General features: G+C 42.3%; 1 protein-coding gene across 2 annotated transcripts; it reads right to left on the bottom strand.

The window, feature by feature from the left end:
- Positions 1-321: 321 nt before the first annotated feature.
- On the bottom strand, positions 322-13,594 carry ARRDC4 (arrestin domain containing 4). 2 transcript variants are annotated; one of them, XM_025893101.2, is made up of 8 exons: positions 13,132-13,594; positions 8,753-8,819; positions 8,352-8,499; positions 6,245-6,347; positions 4,757-5,013; positions 4,085-4,247; positions 3,488-3,642; positions 322-3,115 (listed from the first exon to the last, which is right to left on the bottom strand). In XM_025893101.2, the coding sequence occupies exons 1-8, from the start codon at positions 13,418-13,420 to the stop codon at positions 3,059-3,061; spliced, it is 1,239 nt and encodes a 412-aa protein (XP_025748886.1). In that variant the 5' UTR covers positions 13,421-13,594; the 3' UTR covers positions 322-3,058. The 2 variants fall into 2 exon arrangements, with proteins under 2 accessions (XP_025748886.1, XP_025748887.1); XM_025893102.2 differs by lacking the exon at positions 13,132-13,594 and adding an exon at positions 12,261-12,873.
- Positions 13,595-18,841: the final 5,247 nt, after the last annotated feature.

Raw genomic sequence — 18,841 nt, 5'->3', positions numbered from 1 at the left:
CAAATGTCTCCATTTATGTCGACTGCCAGTGTGGATCCACAAGCAAATAATGCTCTCTCAACAACCAAGACTAGGCTTACTCACGTTACCACTTTTCTTCATGGAATGCTAAAAACTGATTTCCCTGGGGAAACTGAGCCCACTGTAAAACCAGGCTCAGAAGCCCCCAGGGCTATCCGACCTGGTGATAGTATCCGTATGCAACAAAAGGATCTTAATTTAACAGCAATTACATTTTGTCTTGTGGTACTGATTTCCCCTAAGTCTGTAACGACTTAAGTCATAGTCTTACAAAAACAAAGCAAACACAGAACCAGTACCTCACAGCATTAGTGTCATCATTTTATTAACAAAAGGAACCCATGGGGTTCAAACCAGAATACAAAATACAATCTTTATTTTTTTTTTCCTGTGGGCTAAACTGTTACATTTTTAATAATAAAAATAAAAAAGCTTTCATAGTTAACTTATCAAAAACAAAACCCCTGCCTATTGAGTTTCTTATTGTGCAAAAGAAAAACATAAAAATTAAAGTTCTGCCCATGGAAGGATTTTGTGTGCCAAAAGATGCACATTTTCAATTTCAAAAATTTTTGCATCAAAAAGAAAAGTCTAAGGCCACAGTTTCTTTGCAAACTAAACAACAGAATAACAAGCAAATAGCAGCTAAATTTTCATCTTCATTCCCAAGAATTCTGTTGCAATGTAGAATTTTCTACATTCATAGAATAATTTCTTGATTATAAAAAGGTATGCAGTTTCAACCTACTACTTAAGGTCAGATATACTGATACCAATTTGATAAGGCAAATCATACCTCTTAACTACTCTTTTTTAAGTGCTACAAAATCAGCTTTGCCTTAAATTTGTTAAGCACATTTCACGATGTCTCTGTTACAGGTGCTAAAACATCCTAGTGAAGGATTCCACTGAGTAGTTGGAAGCCAACTACTTGGCTTTCTACATGGGGCCAAAACTTAACTTTCTTTCTTCATACCATTTTCCTTAGCTTCTTTCACTTTTATTTTGGTATCATGGAGATGGACAATGTCTTAACAAGGCATATAAACTACAACTTAGAAGTCAAGACACAGCTGAAGAGGATCTTTTTTTTTAGAGTAAGAACAACACTGTTCAGATAACACTTAAATACACATACCTCTTTAAAAAGACACAAAGACAAAGCAAAATAAAAAAAAAAATAAAAGCACTAAAAACCAAAGCAAGGAATAAAGTTCTGTGACAATTTCAGTACCACAATTATTGGTGTAACAGTTTTGCACTGTGATTTTAAATAGTGGCTTACAATGAAAAAAATTGCTTAACACGCTTACGTGATTAAAGAGAGAGGTGTGTCCAGAAGGGGGAGGAGGGTACATTTACCTAATGCATGTAGAAAAAAAATCCCTGATCAGATGGCCAACTAATTTCTAAATACAAAACTTAACCTTAGAAGAACTTTGATACTTGTGACTGAATATACTGATTGAAAGAAAAATTATTCGCTCTGGTGAAAGAAGTACGGCATTCTGCATGGGAAGCACCAGGGTTTCTAGGTTGAACCTGTAGGGCATGGAGAAAACCAAAGTACTCGGCTGGTCCAAAACCTCAACCGTGGAAATCCCTCCTTCCTTTCTACTGAGGGTCCAGGAATGCTCTCAGCTCATGAAGCCAACAGATGAAAGGAAAAGCAAGGGACCATGTGACCAACAACAGAAGGGGAGAGGGGAAAAGTCAAAACACTGCTCAGACTTCTAGCAGCAGCACAATCTTGTTGGTCGGAATATCCTGAGATTAAATGATAACAAAAATATTGCACCAAAACGATAAAGAAAAAAAAAATCACAGTTTAAATAGAATTACTAAAGAATTGGAATTGGAATAGTAATACACAGCGCCGTGACTGCCGTCAGTAGACTTCAATCTCGGCAGGAATTCAGTTTGTCCTTTTTAAAAACCACAGTTGTCTGTAGCCTCTTTTGATTTTGCATTTATTTTGAAATACCCTTTGGTAGGCATATACTAACTTTCATCTAACGCTAGCCTTGTAGATTTTTCCCTTGGTCCACCTGCAGATTTAGTGATAAGTCAGAGGAGATTGCTACTGCCAATTAGCAGAAACTCCACACAAGGCTTATCAGGCCTCGAGTTTTCAAAGGATTCTGATAACCCCACTAGAGGTAGGTTAGGAAAGGCTTTTTGTTGTTTTGTGGTTTTTTTTTTTTTTTTGTATTTTTTTCTGTGTAGTTAACAAGGCAGCCTGAGGATGCAACCTTCTTTTTTTTTCTACTGTGATCCTAGGTAAATAAGACACCGGGAAAATCAAACGCATATCCTAACAAAGTACTTAAATGGGGTAAGAAGTATAGGCTTCAACCAAACGTGTTCTCATACTGATCCCCTCTGAACTGACATGCCTTGCAAGGAACTCTTTTCTTGGTTTCTTAATACTGTAGAGCCAATTATACGGTGGAACTGCGTGACTTCATTAGGACCTCACTGAAAGGTTCTTTCGAGGACGTCAGTCCGATGAGACACGGTAAGAAACCACGAAGCCCCTCACACCTGATACTTAGAGCGGGCCTCTCCTATTCGTGCATGCCTCTGTGCTGCTACCCTCTTCAAAAGCCAGGCTCCCCGTGAGTCTACATTTCTTTAAAGCTCAGAGTGAACTTCTGTTCCACCTGGAGCAACCTCTGTAAAGTGACACTCACAGAGCATTTCCACTCTCCACACAGGGTCCGTTCTCTGGGGCCAAGCGCTGGCAGCCCCTTCACTTACTCTATCACCATCAGGACTTCCGGGACGTTCTTCTCACGTGACTTTTCACATCTGCTTCACTGGATTATTTAAAGGGGACGCATGACCGTATCATCAACTTGTGCAATGATCCCGTCGGCCCACTGGGAAGTTCACATGTTCTTTAATTTCTATCACCTTCAATCTGGATGTTCATTTATGTTCTTACACGCCTTTTCTCTCCCTCTTTTCCAAAAAGGCAGGGGGGAAGGAACTGTTTTCTAATTTGATGATGAACACAGTGATTTCTGACATTTGTTCAGAGAATGAAGGAAACAGGCTGGGTCTCTTCTACATCAGGAGGATATGGATCAACCTGCAAAAAAAGAGCAGACCAGGATTACTATTCCAGCACCCTATAAATAATCTTAGTATCTATTTCTAATTATATGGTGGTTAGAAGCCAAGCTGCTATGAGCCTATTAAGAAGTCCCAGTGGGTCACTTAAGTGCTCTGTACTCCACGGCCACATAAAACAATTTAAAGGCGATCCATGGTACTCTACGGGCATGCTATCGTTTACAAGGAAAATATTACAAAAGGAGGTAATTGGATCAGTGCCAGTTTATCATCACCAGAAAAAATTTTAAAATATTTATCCCCTACTTAGGAATCAGCAACAGATACTTACCAAGGGATTATTTCCAGACAGCAACCTACAAGTCTTATTTTCTTTCGTTTTGCTTACCTCTGAATAAAGAGGCGGAGGGTGAAACCGGAATTCCTGTATGCAGGCGAACATGGGACAGCATGCTTCCCCCTCACAGTTAGGGGGCTGAGGGTAAGGAGGCACATGTCTAGAGAATTCCTCCTCTGACACCACGTCTGCGTAATTTGGTGGTGCTGGGACAAAAACAGAGTTGGGTCTCAGAAGTCCACGCGAAAATTCATTACATTCTTCCGAACTCTTACCAAAACAAGACATTTAGATGAATTTGAAAACAATGTTTTTCTCCCCCCTCTAATGAGCAAGTTTTTGTGCCCATCATGACAAAACATACTTAATTGATCCTTCTGTTGTGAAATCACTACTAACAGTTACTGCATTCTCCTCTTTTGAGATGGAGACTTCCTTCTGGCTCTGCAGCCAGCAGCTCTGTGCCCTGGCTAAGCTAGGCTCCCAAAGTCCCTGCCAGGAAGGCGGCGTTATGATTTCCAGGGCTCAGAAGAGTCAGGATAGCTGCAGAGGCGGGAGTCATCGGCATCTGAGCACCTGCTGTCTTACACTGCCCTCAGGTACCCTACGTGTGAAACTCCCCGCGGAGGGAACCTCCATGCCTCATACCTTCGGGCTGCTCTGGCAGGGTCAGCGTCAGCCAGCTCAGATCCATACTGAACTGGCTGGCAATGCTGGAGTTTCTGCTGCCAAAACCATGGTATGGAATCGTGCCAATCACTAAGGGCAGCTCGAGCATCAATTTTTTAGCACCAGGAATGTGAATGTACACCTAATATGTCAAAAAAAGAAAAGAAAAAAAGAAAAGAGAGAGAGGGAGGCAAAAATATAAATTAAACCTCCAAATTATTTTTTCACAGAAACAAGTACCTTTGTTGCCTACCACCGCTTCTCCAATAGCACTGTAAAGGATCCTGACCAAATAAAATGAAGAACAAACCAAATTAAGAGCCCAGGAAATACACTGAATGCTCTGTGATGGGGACCTGTAGCCTTAACATACTTCACTGTAACCAAGCACGGCTTACATAATAATGATAAAAAATGAAGTCTATGTTTTCAATATAACAAACACCCCTTAACTGCATGTTAGTTAATTCGATTCCTTAGGGGGACAGTTTTTGATTAAGAACAAAGGCCAATCTTTATCATTCCACGGTCTGCCGTTATGCTGACATACAAGGACATTTTCCCAGGTATTAAATGTACATATTCGTGGTAACATGGCATGATTATTACTCCATTCTACATATTTTTCATTTTAAGAAGATCTCCGCTTACAGCTAAGGAATAGTCTATTCTGATAATGCAGCAATCCAGGATGGACGGGGTAACAGGTGGGATTTTGAGAGTCTTCCCATTCCACGTGTCAGTGCCCCCAGATGCAATGTGGTTTCCTCGTACGTTGGCAACCATGTGCCGGACGGTCTTTGTTCTCCCACTCGCCAAGTACGTCTGGGTTTGGAAAATAGCAGCTTTGGGAACAATCAGCCGAGAGGAACAATTCTCTATCTCTGCATAGATTGGAATGTCTTCTCCTAAAAAGAGAACAAAAACACCTTCAGAGACTTTTCAGAAAGTTCTCACCACGGTGGATGAGAGTCGCTAACCAATTAAAACAAACCTTGCCTTGTGACTTTAACAAATTGAGAACTTTGATGGAAAACTTGCATTGTGAATCTGTGTCAGAGATCTGAGAATTCACTGCAGGTCACAGTAGATACTGGCTTCTAATTACTGCATTATTTGCTTTTCTAATGTAGCAGTATTAGGTTGCCAGTTCTAAACATATGTAAATAACAAGTATCTATAAAAATTAAGATAAGACATACAAATAAATGGCCCAGTACTACGTTAAGTACAAAAGATCACTAACAAACTCATTAATGCCCATCAAATTAAAATCTGCCCAACAGAACAAAGACATCGCTTTTAAGGAGCCGATGTGAAGGCACAAACGAAACAATGGATGGAGCAGACGACTTTCCCGTCCGCATTACGTGTCCGCTGTTCCACCATCTGTACCACATTCATTTCCAATGAGCCGGAACCCTGGAGTGGGGGCCAAACCCACTGGACGGAATCAGATCCTTCACAAACAGATGCTCCAATATCAATCTGACTGTTCAGGCTGTTCATGTTCTACACTCTCACCCCCTATGTTTGGGTACATATCCCCAGCACAGGGTCAGAATGCCTGACAGAGTTTCCTGCTGCAATAGCACTCTTCTTCTTCATTTTTTTTTTTGAAGATTTTATTTATTTATTTGACACAGGGAGAGAGACAGCTAGAGAGGGAACACAAGCAGAAGGAGTGGGAGAGGGAGAAGCAGGCTTCCCGCGGAGCAGGGAGCCCGATGCAGGGCTCGATCCCAGGACCCCGGGATCATGACCGGAGCGGAAGGCAGACGCTTAACGACTGAGCCGCCCAGGCACCCCTTGCAATAGCGCTCTTCTGAGCAACGCTGCTCCTGACATTCTTTGGCAACATCAAGTAAAATGCTGGCATTTTCCCCACTTTCCCAGTTCTAGTCTTTGTTACTAACGTGAAAGGACCGAAGTCAGAAACACCAGAAGTTTTACTGAAGTGGATCTCTACTGATCCACTCAAAAATACTTGCATATCCATAATTTATATGAAAAACCTATTATCCACATTTTAAAACAGTATGTACCTCGTGAATTACAAAACACACTACTTAAAATCACTTAAAAGTAGCTAATAAAATGCATGACTCCTCCATTTGGACTTTCAAACATTTTGCTTACCATTACAGTATCCTTTTCTTTCGATTTTGGCACTCAGTGAGACAGGACCAGACGTGAAAAACCAACAGCCAACCATTTTCTCTTGAGTTTTCAATACAGGGGTCTTGAAAATTTCAAGAAATAACATGACTTTAATTAAACCAGTAGAAAACTCACAGAACTTAAAATTACATCGTTCTTTATTAAACAGTTGTGAAGAAATGCCTTTCAGAAAACAAATCAACTTTTTATCCTCACGTGACGTATTAGGCAAATACTTGCTGAAATATAAAGCATTGAAAAAACAAAGTCATTCTCTTTTTAGGAAAACTAAGATGAATTGTCAGACTCAAATTAGGTGACACCATCCTATTTTATCCTCTAATCATTGCTGGGAAACGATATACCTTCCCTTAAGGTAGTAATAAAAAATTACAGTAGTAACTAGTAACGTGAGAGAGATTATTTTTTCTTTTAAAGACTTTACGTGTAGATTAGGTAAAAAAAAAGAAATGGTATAAAAATCAATAATCAAAATCTTCTATTTGTTTTGGCATCTAAAATGTAGAAGAAACAAATAGCCTTTTTTCCCTGAATTCAAAAATGCATGATTAGGCAGAAATTTCAAGCGCCCTCAAGTGAGACTGGTTTTGGGTTCTGTGTGGCAGCAGCGAAACACCCCCAATGTAATGGATCCACAAGGTTCTACAAAAACTAAAAACAGACCACCCCACCTTCTCTTCTATGGCATCAAGAGAAAGGACACAAGACTTAAAATGCTCAGTTTTTAAAAGATGCACAAACCAAAAGTTCATAGTAAAACCCAAAGCTGCAATAGTTTTTTTACTTATAAAAAGAACATTAAAGGATTAATAGTTTTTCTTTTTGGCCAAAAAATAAAATCTCATTAAACCATTTGCCACAATGGTCCCATAAATAGCTTAGAAATAACCAACTTCCCAATTCTAAGTAGTTTTTAAAAGTACAAGACAGTATTGTTAGTTTGCAAAAACAAAACAAAACAAAAAGACAAAAAACCAAAGAAACCCAAGGTGTGAAGTGGACGGTAACTTCCGGCCATAATGGGAGCTTTCAGCCTGCTCAGCTAGGTGCGGGCTGTTCTAGGATTTTGGCCACAAGGGGTCCTGCAGCCAGAGCATAATTATTATATTGTCACCTTCCAAAAGTGAACGTTAGAGAGAAGTCCATTCCATTTTCCAATGAAAACAGGGTGAAATACCTTTTAGCTCCTGTTTTTTCCCCTTATCTTTAAAAACATTGGCTAGAAAAAGAAACCCCCCAATACTAAACATACATCTTTGGAACACCCGTATCATGATGGAAAGTTCAAATTATCCCAGTATTTTCTATGAAGTAAAAAAAAATCATTCATTCATATTTAAATGAAGAACCATTAGGTCCTCACAGCTATCATGAAAGTACAAGGTATAATTTTATATTATTTTGATAATATGGGTTTAGATAAAAGAATCTAGCTCATTAGCTCCCATCCTGCCTATTCTGTTGTTACTTATAGCCTAATCTTTCTTATCAGCCTACAGTATTTCTGGTGATTATTAGAAGTTCAATGCTTTAATGTGGCCAAATCTGTCATAAGGAAATGATAAGAGAAAGGCTCTCCACAGCAGCTGCACGCACTTACTTAATGTTAGAAAATGACATGCAAAATGGAAGGATACATAGCATAATGGCCTGAGCCTCAATAACAGGCTGAGCATGATTAATACTCTTCCGTAATTACTGTTCCTCAACCTGCTATTATTGAAGAGTTTAGAATACCACAGCCCCGTGAATGTGGCCGCTCTGGTAAAAGTAACCACTCTCTGTGTGAGCATTATTATTATTAAGCCTTATTAATGCATTTCAAGCCTGTATAACTTTTTGGCAAAAGCAGGCCTGAACAATAGAGACATAATCAATAGTATTAACACAGACAATTTGTAATTTGCCCAACCTAGAATCACACATTTATAGTGAAGGCCCACGGGTTACGAGATTGTATGAGAAAGTGACAGGACCGACTAGCACCACACTGGATCGGTGTATACAGCCCTACTGAAGGGAAGGGGAAAGGGGGGGAGGGGAAGGAGGAGGAGGAAGAACTTACTAATAATGCTGGTGTGTTGACATCAATGTGACTAACAACCTGAAGCTCCCGCTTCACACTCTGATCAGGTACCTTGGGTCGTTCCAAAACTGCCCGCACACAGTACTGAATACTTCCGTATTTCCCAGTGAACGAGGTTACTAAAGGTCTGAAACGAACCGAAGAGGTTAATTGATAAGTTTATCTTTCAGTGAAACACTACTGGAAAAAAAAACCAAAAACCCTGAAAGTGTTGGTTTGGGTTAAAAAAAAATAAAAAGAATGTGAACAGGGTAAGTCTATTGAGGAGCTATTCAAGATCAATGGGCATAACTGAGTCTCAGAAGATACTTGGTACCCTCACCTCGGGAAAGACATATTGCAGAGAAGGGAAATCACAAAAGTAGTATCGTTTCACTTACTCAGATGGAAGTTGAAAGCTAAATGGAAATTCATGTTTTCCAGGCTGTAATAAGAGGATGCCTTCACCTAAAAAAAGAAAATACATTTTAACTAAGGTCATATTAGATCAAGAATTTTCATAACGTAATCCTATTTTTTTAAAAGGAGATTTCCCTGGCTATAGCATCCAGGATACTCCAAAAAGTACATTAATCTCTAAGATTTAGAGAATTAGAATTTGAAGCAGTTTCTATCAAGTTTCATCAATTTCAAATCACATATATACACATAGTAAAGAGACCAATCACGCAAGTAATTACCATAAAGTGTCAGAGCCCAAAGTTCTCATGTACACACACATGTACACACGTGTATACGCATACATACAAGTATACATATGTGTGTGTCCATCTACACACACACATTTGTTCGCCCCACTCATAAACTAGCACCAGTGTCCCGACATTATATTATAAACATACACCAATGCTACTACACTAACATTATAATATACTATTATACTAATATGAGATACCAATATTAAATTGGATTTAAAACTGATTTAGCAAAAAATACATCTATTTATTTTGGGTATACCATAAAAATCAGATTCTGTATTCCTTGGGCAAAAATGGAAAAAGGTGAAAAATTTCCTTGGAATATTGTGAAGATTGAGTATAATAATACCAAACAGCCAAACTAACAGGACAACTTATGAGGTTAAGAGTCATGCATTTACACTTAAGCTCTACCAATTAACAGGTGGCTAGTTAATTGGTGGTTAAGTCAGAATACAGAGCGGGGTCTGCCTAGCACAGCCATGACTCCTCCCTCCTGCTCTGGGTTCTGGGTCAGCCAGCTCGGTTTTATCGCCCATAGAGGCTGAGATGCAGGGTGCGGATGGACCGTGTGAGGCCAGGGGCGCTGCGGGAGCTGCCATGAACACACAAACAACCGGCATCATTCAGATCCAAAGCCAACTCCAGGGCTGTCATGTGGCTTAGACAGCTCCTGCAGAGATGCTTAGAAACTTCCCCTTCACTTTATGCTCATCGATTCAAGTTCAGAACTAAACCCTCGCATCAAGGGTGGCACGATTCAGATGAAGGAAGTGCGGCACAGATGAGAACTTTCTTCAACATTCGCCTGGTCAGTTGATACTAAAAACAGAGATTTCTACTATATCCATTCATTAAAAAAAAAGAGAGAGAGAGACATTTAAAGGGCTAGTAAAATGGAATAGTCTTTCACTTACTAGAAACAAGTTAACATCTCAACCCTGTCCTTTCAGAAAACAGGAATGCATTATTGGCCCATTTAGTCTTCTGAATCTATCCCCAATTTTCAGCGTGAACTATATTACGGGGAAAAATGACTGAAGGTCACTCAAACAGAAATACAACACAGGTGGGTGACTTGGAGGTGAAGTGAACAAGCGACAGGGACAAGAGGTCATGTTCAGCCACCGTGATGGAGGCAGTCCAAGGGCTCAGGTGTGCCCAGAGCTGCCCTCCCTGTAAGGCTCAGCACTTACAGCCGTGCTATCCAGTGAAAGGCTCAAGGCAATCCCAGTGCTTCTGAGAGAGCTGGACTTAAGTTCTAAGTTGTAATCCTTAGACTACTGAACAGGACAATCTGTGTACTTTACAATGTTTAAAAATGTGGATTTCATGTGAGTTCAAACCGTACAGTGCTTAGACATCAGGCCCCGTGGATACAAAGAGGAGTAATGTCAATCCTCAGATAGACCATGGGACGTGGGGGGGGGGGGCTATAGACACACGCATGCAAGTAATGAGCACAGAGGGCGGGAGCCCGTGGAGGGCATGGTGCCTGCTCTGGACCTGAGGGCCCGCACGGAGATGTGGAGGAGGCGGTTTGAGAGGAAGGGAACAGCGTGAGGCTGGGCACGGTGGGCATGTGTGGGGAAGTTACTCGGGATACTGAGAGAGAGAAAGTTCCCTCATCATAGAGAACACAAATGAACATAGGAACTAGAACATTTAAAACAAGTCTTTCAATCCCCTCCACACATAAACAGGAACACAAATGGAGAAAGTTGATCAACAGAGGTTATAGCATTTGGAATAAAATCTTCGTTTTCTTCCTTTCTCTTATGATTATTTTTTTGTAAAAAGTTTCATAGCTGCATCATGTGCCCATTTCTGCTTCTGTTCTCATGGCTCAGTACTTCTGCCTTATACACAGGACTACAAAATCGCAGAGAGGTGTTCCATTCACTGATGGTCTTACAGCCCAAGCTCCTCATTCGGGGCACTTGGGAGCGGTGGGAGCTAAGAACATCATTACAGAGTCAGAGACTTGGGCTCAGGAAGGTTGAGGGACTCAAACAAGGTCATACCGCTGGTGGGTACCAAGTGCAACTAACTCTCTTCTATCTTATCTTTCTACCACAATTCCTCAATTATTAAACAAAAAGTGAAGAAAATCAATCACAAAGATAGCAAGCAGAGTGCCAAACAATTACCTGGGGGGAGATTTCCTGAAAAGAAATGTCCTAGACACATTTCCCCCCAAAAATCTAGATTTCTAAAAATCTCTTCAGGTGATCAAAATTCAGCTAGGTTTTGGAAATAAATGACCCTGACAATCTACGACTGTGCAAAGTTGCTAACTTCTTTGAAGCTACAGATGTTAGGAGTTTTTTGTTTTTTGTTTTTTTTTCCTCTCAATGAGCTCACCTAAAACAAACTCTGATTTTTAAATAAAACATAATTTTTGCCAATACCTGGTATGATATCTTTTAAAAACAAGCTAAAAATTTTCAGGTTGTCTAGGCTTAGACATTCTCTTCCATCAGAATGAAAAAGCAAGATCTAACCTGTGATTCAAAACAGTATTTGTCAGACCAGATTTTACCAAAGCAATTTTTTATTACTAATCCCAGGTCCAACTGCTATTAATCTCTTTTCTGTTTACTCAGTAGTTATGGGCATGGAGATATAGAGAGTCCAAAGTCCTGGACAAAAACCACTTTACTTCTCTCTTCCACGACCCTGACTCCAGTCAGCCATCTTGAAAATCTGTGTTGTCCCTGACCACTGGGGGAGGCACGTGTAGGCTGATCCTGGAAACCATACCAAGGAAAGGGTCACCCAACACACTGTACTTGTGAATCCAAAAAGGCTTTGGTTCCAAGTATGTTTTTTCCCCTCACTACAATACTTGGGATCACTGGATTCTCACATACCTTGAGCATTTAACGGGGAACAGTCTACTTTTCCAAGGTAGGAAAAGGCAAAATTGCACATACTATTTATTTTGTATGAGAAACAGAAAACATTAAAACATTGGTATACTGCCTTTTACTCAAGGATGGGGAGTTTATACCATTATCTCCTTTTATAGATAAAAGCTGAAGCTGATGAGGCAGAAATATAAAACAGCTTAAAGTAGCTTCCACCAGCTTCATGAAGAGCAAGACTCACTGTTCCTAGTATTTTCATGATTAAGAAAATCAATTTTTGCATATTTACTATATATAATTATATAAAGTTTTATACTTACGCAGACTATACATATAGATGAAACAGCTATGATGTAGGCTCCCACATAAGCACTTGGAAAAACCTACACTATTAACTGGACTTCACAAGAGTGGACAAGAAGTGGGTAATCATTCCTCCAGAAACTTACAATGCCCAGATCCCACTGTCTCCAAAAGCCTACGGGGCAAGGGACGGGGTGGGGGGAGGGAGGAAGGGATGTTGCAGGGAAACAAAAAGAAGAAGAAAAGACAAAAGAATACAGGGCAGAGGCAAAACTCTTGTTACTCTGCTCCCAGAAGAGGGAAAGTATGATGGTCAACTCCAGAAACACTTCCTTTTAACCCCTACTGCTCACGAACGACTTCACTTTTTCCAAGATTGAGGTTTTGCTAATTCATCGTGAAACAAGAACGAGTGTCTACGTCCAGGATGGGAAGAAGGGGAGGCCCATAAAACACAGCATGGAACCTCATCGACTGATTCCACTCTCCATCCCTCAGGCCAGAAGGGACAGGACCTAGATCCCCAGATCTTAGATTTCTGACTGCTCATCAAAGGTTCCCATGGCAACGGTTCACTCCTGGAAGGTCCTGGGACGCCCGGCGCTGGGCAGGCCCAAGCGACCCGGAGGCGAGGAGCCAGGTAGACGTGAGCACTCACCTCGCGCGATCTCCCCGGTGCTTTGCAGTGGGGGGCACAGGCATTGTTGTCGCCACTGGCGACCAGACTGAGGCTCCGGCCACCCCGTGGGCGGACCCCAGCCTCGGATCCCGCCCCCGCCCCCCCAGCTGGTGGGCGTCCGCAGACGCGCGCCCTCCCGGTTCTTGCCAGCCCCTCTGCGGAGCCTCCCGTGGCCCGGCGGGGACTCCGGGGCCGTGGCCCTCGCTCACCGGCCGGGGGTTCGCGCAGGCTCAGGCGCACGTTCAGGTACTCCACCTCCGAGGCGGCGGCCGGGGCCGCGGCGCCAGGGCTCGGGCCCCAGGCAGCAACGGCTCGGCCGTGGGCCTCCAGGCGCAGTGCGCGCAGGGCCACCGGCTCGGCCGCTTCCAGCAGCACGTGTCCCGCCACCGTCTCGCCGCTCGAGTAGCAGCCCTTGCGCTCATCCTCGAACACCAGACCCAGGCTCTTTACGCGGCCCTCGGAGCCCACGGCTGCCGCGGACCCCGCCTCGCCGCCCATCCCGCCGGGCGATGGGGCCGCGCCAGGGAGGTCGGCAGCTGCCTGGAGCCGGCGCGGCGAGCAGAGCAGCACCGCTGTCACGGGCGCCCGCCGCACGCCGAGGGCCGCCGCGGCAGCTCTGCCGTGCCCGGTGGAGCCCTGGAGCGCCTTGGGGCCTGTCGCTTTAACAAACCCAGGTGGGACTGGACGGGGGCCGGGACAGCCCACCCCCGGCGCGCGCCCATAGGCCGGCTCTGAGCCCCGCCTCGTGCCGATTGGTTGTAAATGGCTATTGAGTCATTTCATAGGTGCTCCCACGCACCGGATGGCGCAGGTAGGCAGTGCGTGATCAGACAGTGGTGACCAATTGGGGTACGCAGGCGTACACGTGCACAGGCCTCTTATTGGCTGGGGCAAGGCACAGTTTTCGGGCACTGACCAATAGTGAGGCGGTGCGCCCATGTGGACAGATAGTGGGAAACAATATTTGTTAGGGAGGGGGCGGAACCGGGAATCTCCGGCTCGCAGAGTGTCTGCCGTTCCCATGGTTACGAACGGGGGCGGGGTTTCTGGCAGCGTGGGGACTGTTGGCAGAAGCCGCTGGGTTTGCACTGGTATATGAAGTTGTGACTGCAACTGGCTTGTATTTATGATTTAATCTGCAGTACTCGTGGAGGAAATAGATAACCTGGAAAATGGAACTCAGCAATAATTCTCCTGTGAGTTTTTTGGGTGGAGGTGGGGCGGCTGCCTCGAAACTTTAATGGATAAACTTGGCAACTACTAACTTCCAGGTTCCCGAGCCGCGCTTCTCCGGGGTTTCGGAATTCCCAGCCTGAGAAATAGCCGCAAACTGGAGGAATGAAGGCTGTGATTCTCAACCTGGTATGACTCCCAAAGAGTTCTCTTGGACTCACAGCCTTTCTAAGCTGGGGATAGCCCAGAACACTGATTCTTCCTGTTGTAAACAAGGTCGTGAATCAGGTTGTTTCTAAACAATGTGTGCTACCCAAGTTTCTGCTCCACTGGAAAGGATTTCCTGACTTCGTGTCATAGTCAAGGAAGACTTAATAGTTGCCTTGATGACTTGTTCTCCACGTCTGTGGCTCCTTTTGCCTGTCCTTGTTTTCATTTTGTTCTTTAATATTCCATTCCTTATTTACTTTATTTATTTTTTTTTTTTACCATCTAGCGTAGCTGACATTATCTGGCCATTTTCTAAACCTTTCAAGTTCTTCTCTTATTCAATTTCCAAGTTTGTGAGCTGTTATCACAGATTGATCTCGTATTGAGATTTAAAACCTTTCCTGAAGTAGGTATTTCCTTTTTTGTTTGTTTGTTTTTTGTTTTTTGTTTTAAGGATCCCAAACGACAGGTTACTTTGCTCCCTTCTTTGAGTTTAAATTATTAACGTGGAACTTTACTAAAGCTTTGCAACTTCGAAGTTTCTTTATCACTTCTGAAAGAAAGTGGAAAGGGTCACAAATCTCTGCTGACGGTTCTGAAATAGCTGTTAGTTTCTCAGTACTTTATCTAGAGGAGTTCCGAACATGCTATTACTGGTCCACTTTTCTTTATAACACAGCCACACCTTATGTATTTACTTGCATATTGTTCATCACTACCATTTGAAGCACAGAACCTGTTCTCATTGTTGTACCTGTAGTACCTAACACAGAGTTTAGGACACAGTTAGCACTCAATGATGTTGACTTGATTGAATGAAGGAATCCCAACCCATACAGTTTTACTTGGCTTTGCAATAAATGAATAGTACTCTGCCTCTTACTCTACTATATCTTCATCTTCTCCAGGCAGATGGTCTCTATCTCCCCACACCTTCCAAATTAGGTGGCTGAGAAAGGGGGAAGGCTAATGGCCCTAACCATGCCCAAAAGGCAGAAGACTTGCACGTATGGCAGGCATTCTGTGCTGAGAAAGATCAGGCTCTCTTTGCTCATTTGTCAGTTAATGATACTTTGAGTCCAGGTAGCAGAATGCATAGCCAAACATTGGCTTAAACAATAAGTATATTTCTTGTTTACTTAACCAGAAGTAAGTCCAATGGCAGGTGCTATCGAGGTTGCTTCATCAGAGTCCTCTTATCTTTCTCCACTGCCATACTCACTTCCCTTTCTGGTGGCAGTGGTTACCACAGCTCTAAGTATCCCAAAGCAGAATTTAAAAAATAAAGCAAGGGAGTCCATGTTCACTTAAAAAAAAAAAAAAAAAGTGAATTTTTCTTTTCTTCTCTTCCTCTCTCCTTTCAGAAAGAAAATACATTTCCTAGATGCCCCCAGTAGACTTCTTACATGGTGTTGGTCAAAATGGACTCGTCTATGCACCCGTAGGTCATTAACTGGCAAAAAGAAATGAGATTTTTACAATTCGCTCAGACTGGTGATTTTTCTCTGGGGGCTAAACAAAATTGGAGCTCTGTTAGCAAATGGCTGTTGTGTGGTCAATCTAGAGCCATTCGACTGGTGTGAAGTGGGCCTGGCCATGTTTGCTATAGAGCAGAGTTGTGTCAGTCAAACCTTAAAAAAGGAGGATATTAAAACAAAAACTATTCTATGACTAGGTGGATGATAATCTATATGGTGAACCACCTCATTCACAGATAAAATTCCATTTTTATTGTGTGTGTATTATTATGACTATTAGAGTTTTGCTACCATTAATATGGCAGCATATAGCATATTAAAAAATAAAAAATCCAATCTGACAGCCTCCATCATTTAATTGGTGCGTTTAGACCATTTACATACGATGTATCTTTGATATGTTTGGTTTTATGTGTATCTTTTTATTATTTGCTTGATTTGTGCGTCTGTGAGGTGTGTGTTTCTCTGTTCCCCTTTCCTGCTTTCAATTATTTGAATATCTTTTAGTAACCTATTTAAATCTATCAATTTTCAGACTCTGTCTCTTTGTAGTATGTTTTAAGCAGTTTTTCTAGGGATTACTGTACCCCTTTGTGTCATAGTTGGTATGTATATTACATCCACATATATTTATAACTCCACTAGACAATGTTTACATTTTTGCTTCAGATAGTTATATATATTTTAAAGACTACAAGAGAAAAACAGTCTATTATAATTACCCATATATGTATCATTTCTGTTTTGCTTTTTTATTCTGAAGTTCTAAGTGCCCTCAGGAACATTCTATAGGGTTGAAGAATTTTCTTTAGCATTTGTTTTAGAGAAGGCCTGCTAGCAATAAATTCTCTTAAGTTTTCCTTCTTCTGAGAATGTTTTCATTTTGATGTCGTTACTAAAGGATACGTGTGCGGCATATAGAATCCCAAGTTGGAAGTTCTTTTCTCTTCGCACTTGACAGATGTTGTTCCACTATCTTCTGAGAACTTTGGTTTCTAGTGAGAAACCAAGCAGGCCTTCAAATCTTTGTTTCCATATATGTAATGGGCTATTTTTTTCTGTTTGCTTTCAATATTTTTTCTTTAGCTTTCATAAATTTGAATAGAATGTGGATGGGTTTGGTTTTCTCTGAGTTTATTTTGTGTGGAGTTCTTACAGCTGTATATTTATGTCTTGCACCAGATTTATGTTTTCTGCCATTATGTCTTCAGATTTTTTTCCCACACCAATCTCTTTCTCCCCTCCTTTTGGAACTTAAACATTAATATTAGATCTTTTTAAGAAGAAGATAGCAGGAGGGGAAGAATGAAGGGGAGTAAGTTGGAGGGGGAGACGAACTATGAGAGACGATGGACTCTGAAAAACAAACTGAGGGTTCTAGAGGGGAGCGGGGTGGGGGATGGGTTAGCCTGGTGATGGGTATTAAAGAGGGCACGTTCTGCGTGGAGCACTGGGTGTTATGCACAAACAATGAATCATGGAACACTACATCAAAAACTAATGATGTAATGTATGGTGATTAACATAACTAAAAAAATTTAAAAAAATATTAGATCTTTTTAATATTGTCCCATAGGAACTGGAGACTCTGAGTTTTTCAGTCTTTTTTTTCCTCTCTCTGTTGTAGAAATTGCGTAAAGTCTATTGGTCTGTTTGCAAGTTCACAGACTCTTTTCTTTTTCACCTTTATTGGGTTATTCAGATCATCCAAAAATTTTTTAGTTATGGTATTTTATGTTTCCATTCTAAAATACTCATTTAAAAAATAGTTTCTGTTTCCCTGATAAGAACATCTATCTTTCCATTCACAAAGAGTGTCTATCTTTATCTCTTTGAGCATGACTTTAATAATTGTTTAAAGATCTTTGAAAAAAAATTAATTCCTGGGTAATCTTGAGGTTGACATCTGACTGTCTCATCCTTGGAGAATCAGTCACAATTCTCAGTTTTTCATATGTTTAGGAATTTTAGCTGATATCTTAGATATTTTGAATATTGTTATATTAAAATCTTCTGGAGACGGGGGAGGGGGCCCCCGTCGGCCACTTCTGGCAAGTGCTAGAGCCGCGGAGCACAAAATCGGACCTTTTAGAAGTCGGCTCTGCTGAGGGACGTTGCTGCAGTGGCTAAGCGGGGGGTGGAACCCTCACGGGACAGAGTGGTTTCAGGACCCTCGGGGTCACAGAAAGACCGGGGGTGCCTGAGTGTGGCAGAGCTCCCAGGTATCGGAGCGGGGAAGCCAGCTGCAGAGACGGAGCCGAGGCGCGGGCTCTCAGCTCGGGGTGGCCATAAACTGTGATCCGTGGCCCACTTGGGCCACTGCGCCTCCAGCAGGGACCCAACAAGCGGCAGATCCGGGGAGACTCCCCTCCCTCGCCCAGGAAGAGCAGCGCGGGAGCGCACCGCAGGGATCTGCTGGGTTTGGAGACTCCACATGGGGTCGGGTGCCAGAGATAGAAACATTTGGTCACAGGCCGGGTGAGCACGGAGTGGGGCCAGAGACCGGGGACACGGGAGTGACTGCTTTTCTCTGGGGGCGCACTGAGGAGCGGGGCCCCGAGTTCTCAGCTCCTCCGGGTGGAGATTGGAAGGCTGCCATTTTCTCTCTCGTTCTCCAAAGCTGTACGGAAAGCTTGCAGGGAACAAAAGCTCCCAAGAGCAAACCTGAGCCGATTGCTTAGCCCAGACCAGGCAAGGGTGGGGCAATTCCACCTCGGGCAAAGACATTTGGGAACCATGGCAACAGGCCCCTCCCCCAGAAGATCAGCACAAACGGCCAGCCAGGCCAAGTTTACTGATCAATGAGAATGGGAGAACTCCAGCTCTAGGAGAATACTGCACATAGAATTTGTGGCTTTTTTACCATGATTCATTAGTTTTTCAAAGTTAATTTTTTTAACTTTTTTTTAAAAATTCTTCTTTTTCCCTTTTTCAACCAACATCTTATCAATCCCTTTTTTAAAAAAACATTTTTATTTTTCATTTTTAGAGTCATATTCTATCCCTTCATAGTAGTTACCCTTATTTTTGGCATATATATATATAAGTTGTTCTCTCT

This window comes from Callorhinus ursinus, unplaced genomic scaffold (genome assembly GCF_003265705.2).
Source record: "Callorhinus ursinus isolate GAN/ISIS: 27379988/994484 unplaced genomic scaffold, GSC_fseal_2.0 scaffold47, whole genome shotgun sequence".
Lineage (NCBI taxonomy): Eukaryota > Metazoa > Chordata > Mammalia > Carnivora > Otariidae > Callorhinus > Callorhinus ursinus.
Note: the sequence above shows the minus strand (reverse complement) of the source record. Positions and strands in the feature narration are given on the sequence as shown.

Coding starts and splice junctions, on each gene's coding strand:
- ARRDC4 (XM_025893101.2), bottom strand. CDS start 13,420: ATGGGCGGCGAGGCGGGGTCCGCGGCAGCCGTGGGCTCCGAGGGCCGC. Junction 8,820..13,131: donor CCTGCGCGAACCCCCGGCCG/GTGAGCGAGGGC, acceptor TTCTTTTTTTAG/GTGAAGGCATCCTCTTATTA. Junction 8,500..8,752: donor AGCTTTCAACTTCCATCTGA/GTAAGTGAAACG, acceptor GGTTCGTTTCAG/ACCTTTAGTAACCTCGTTCA.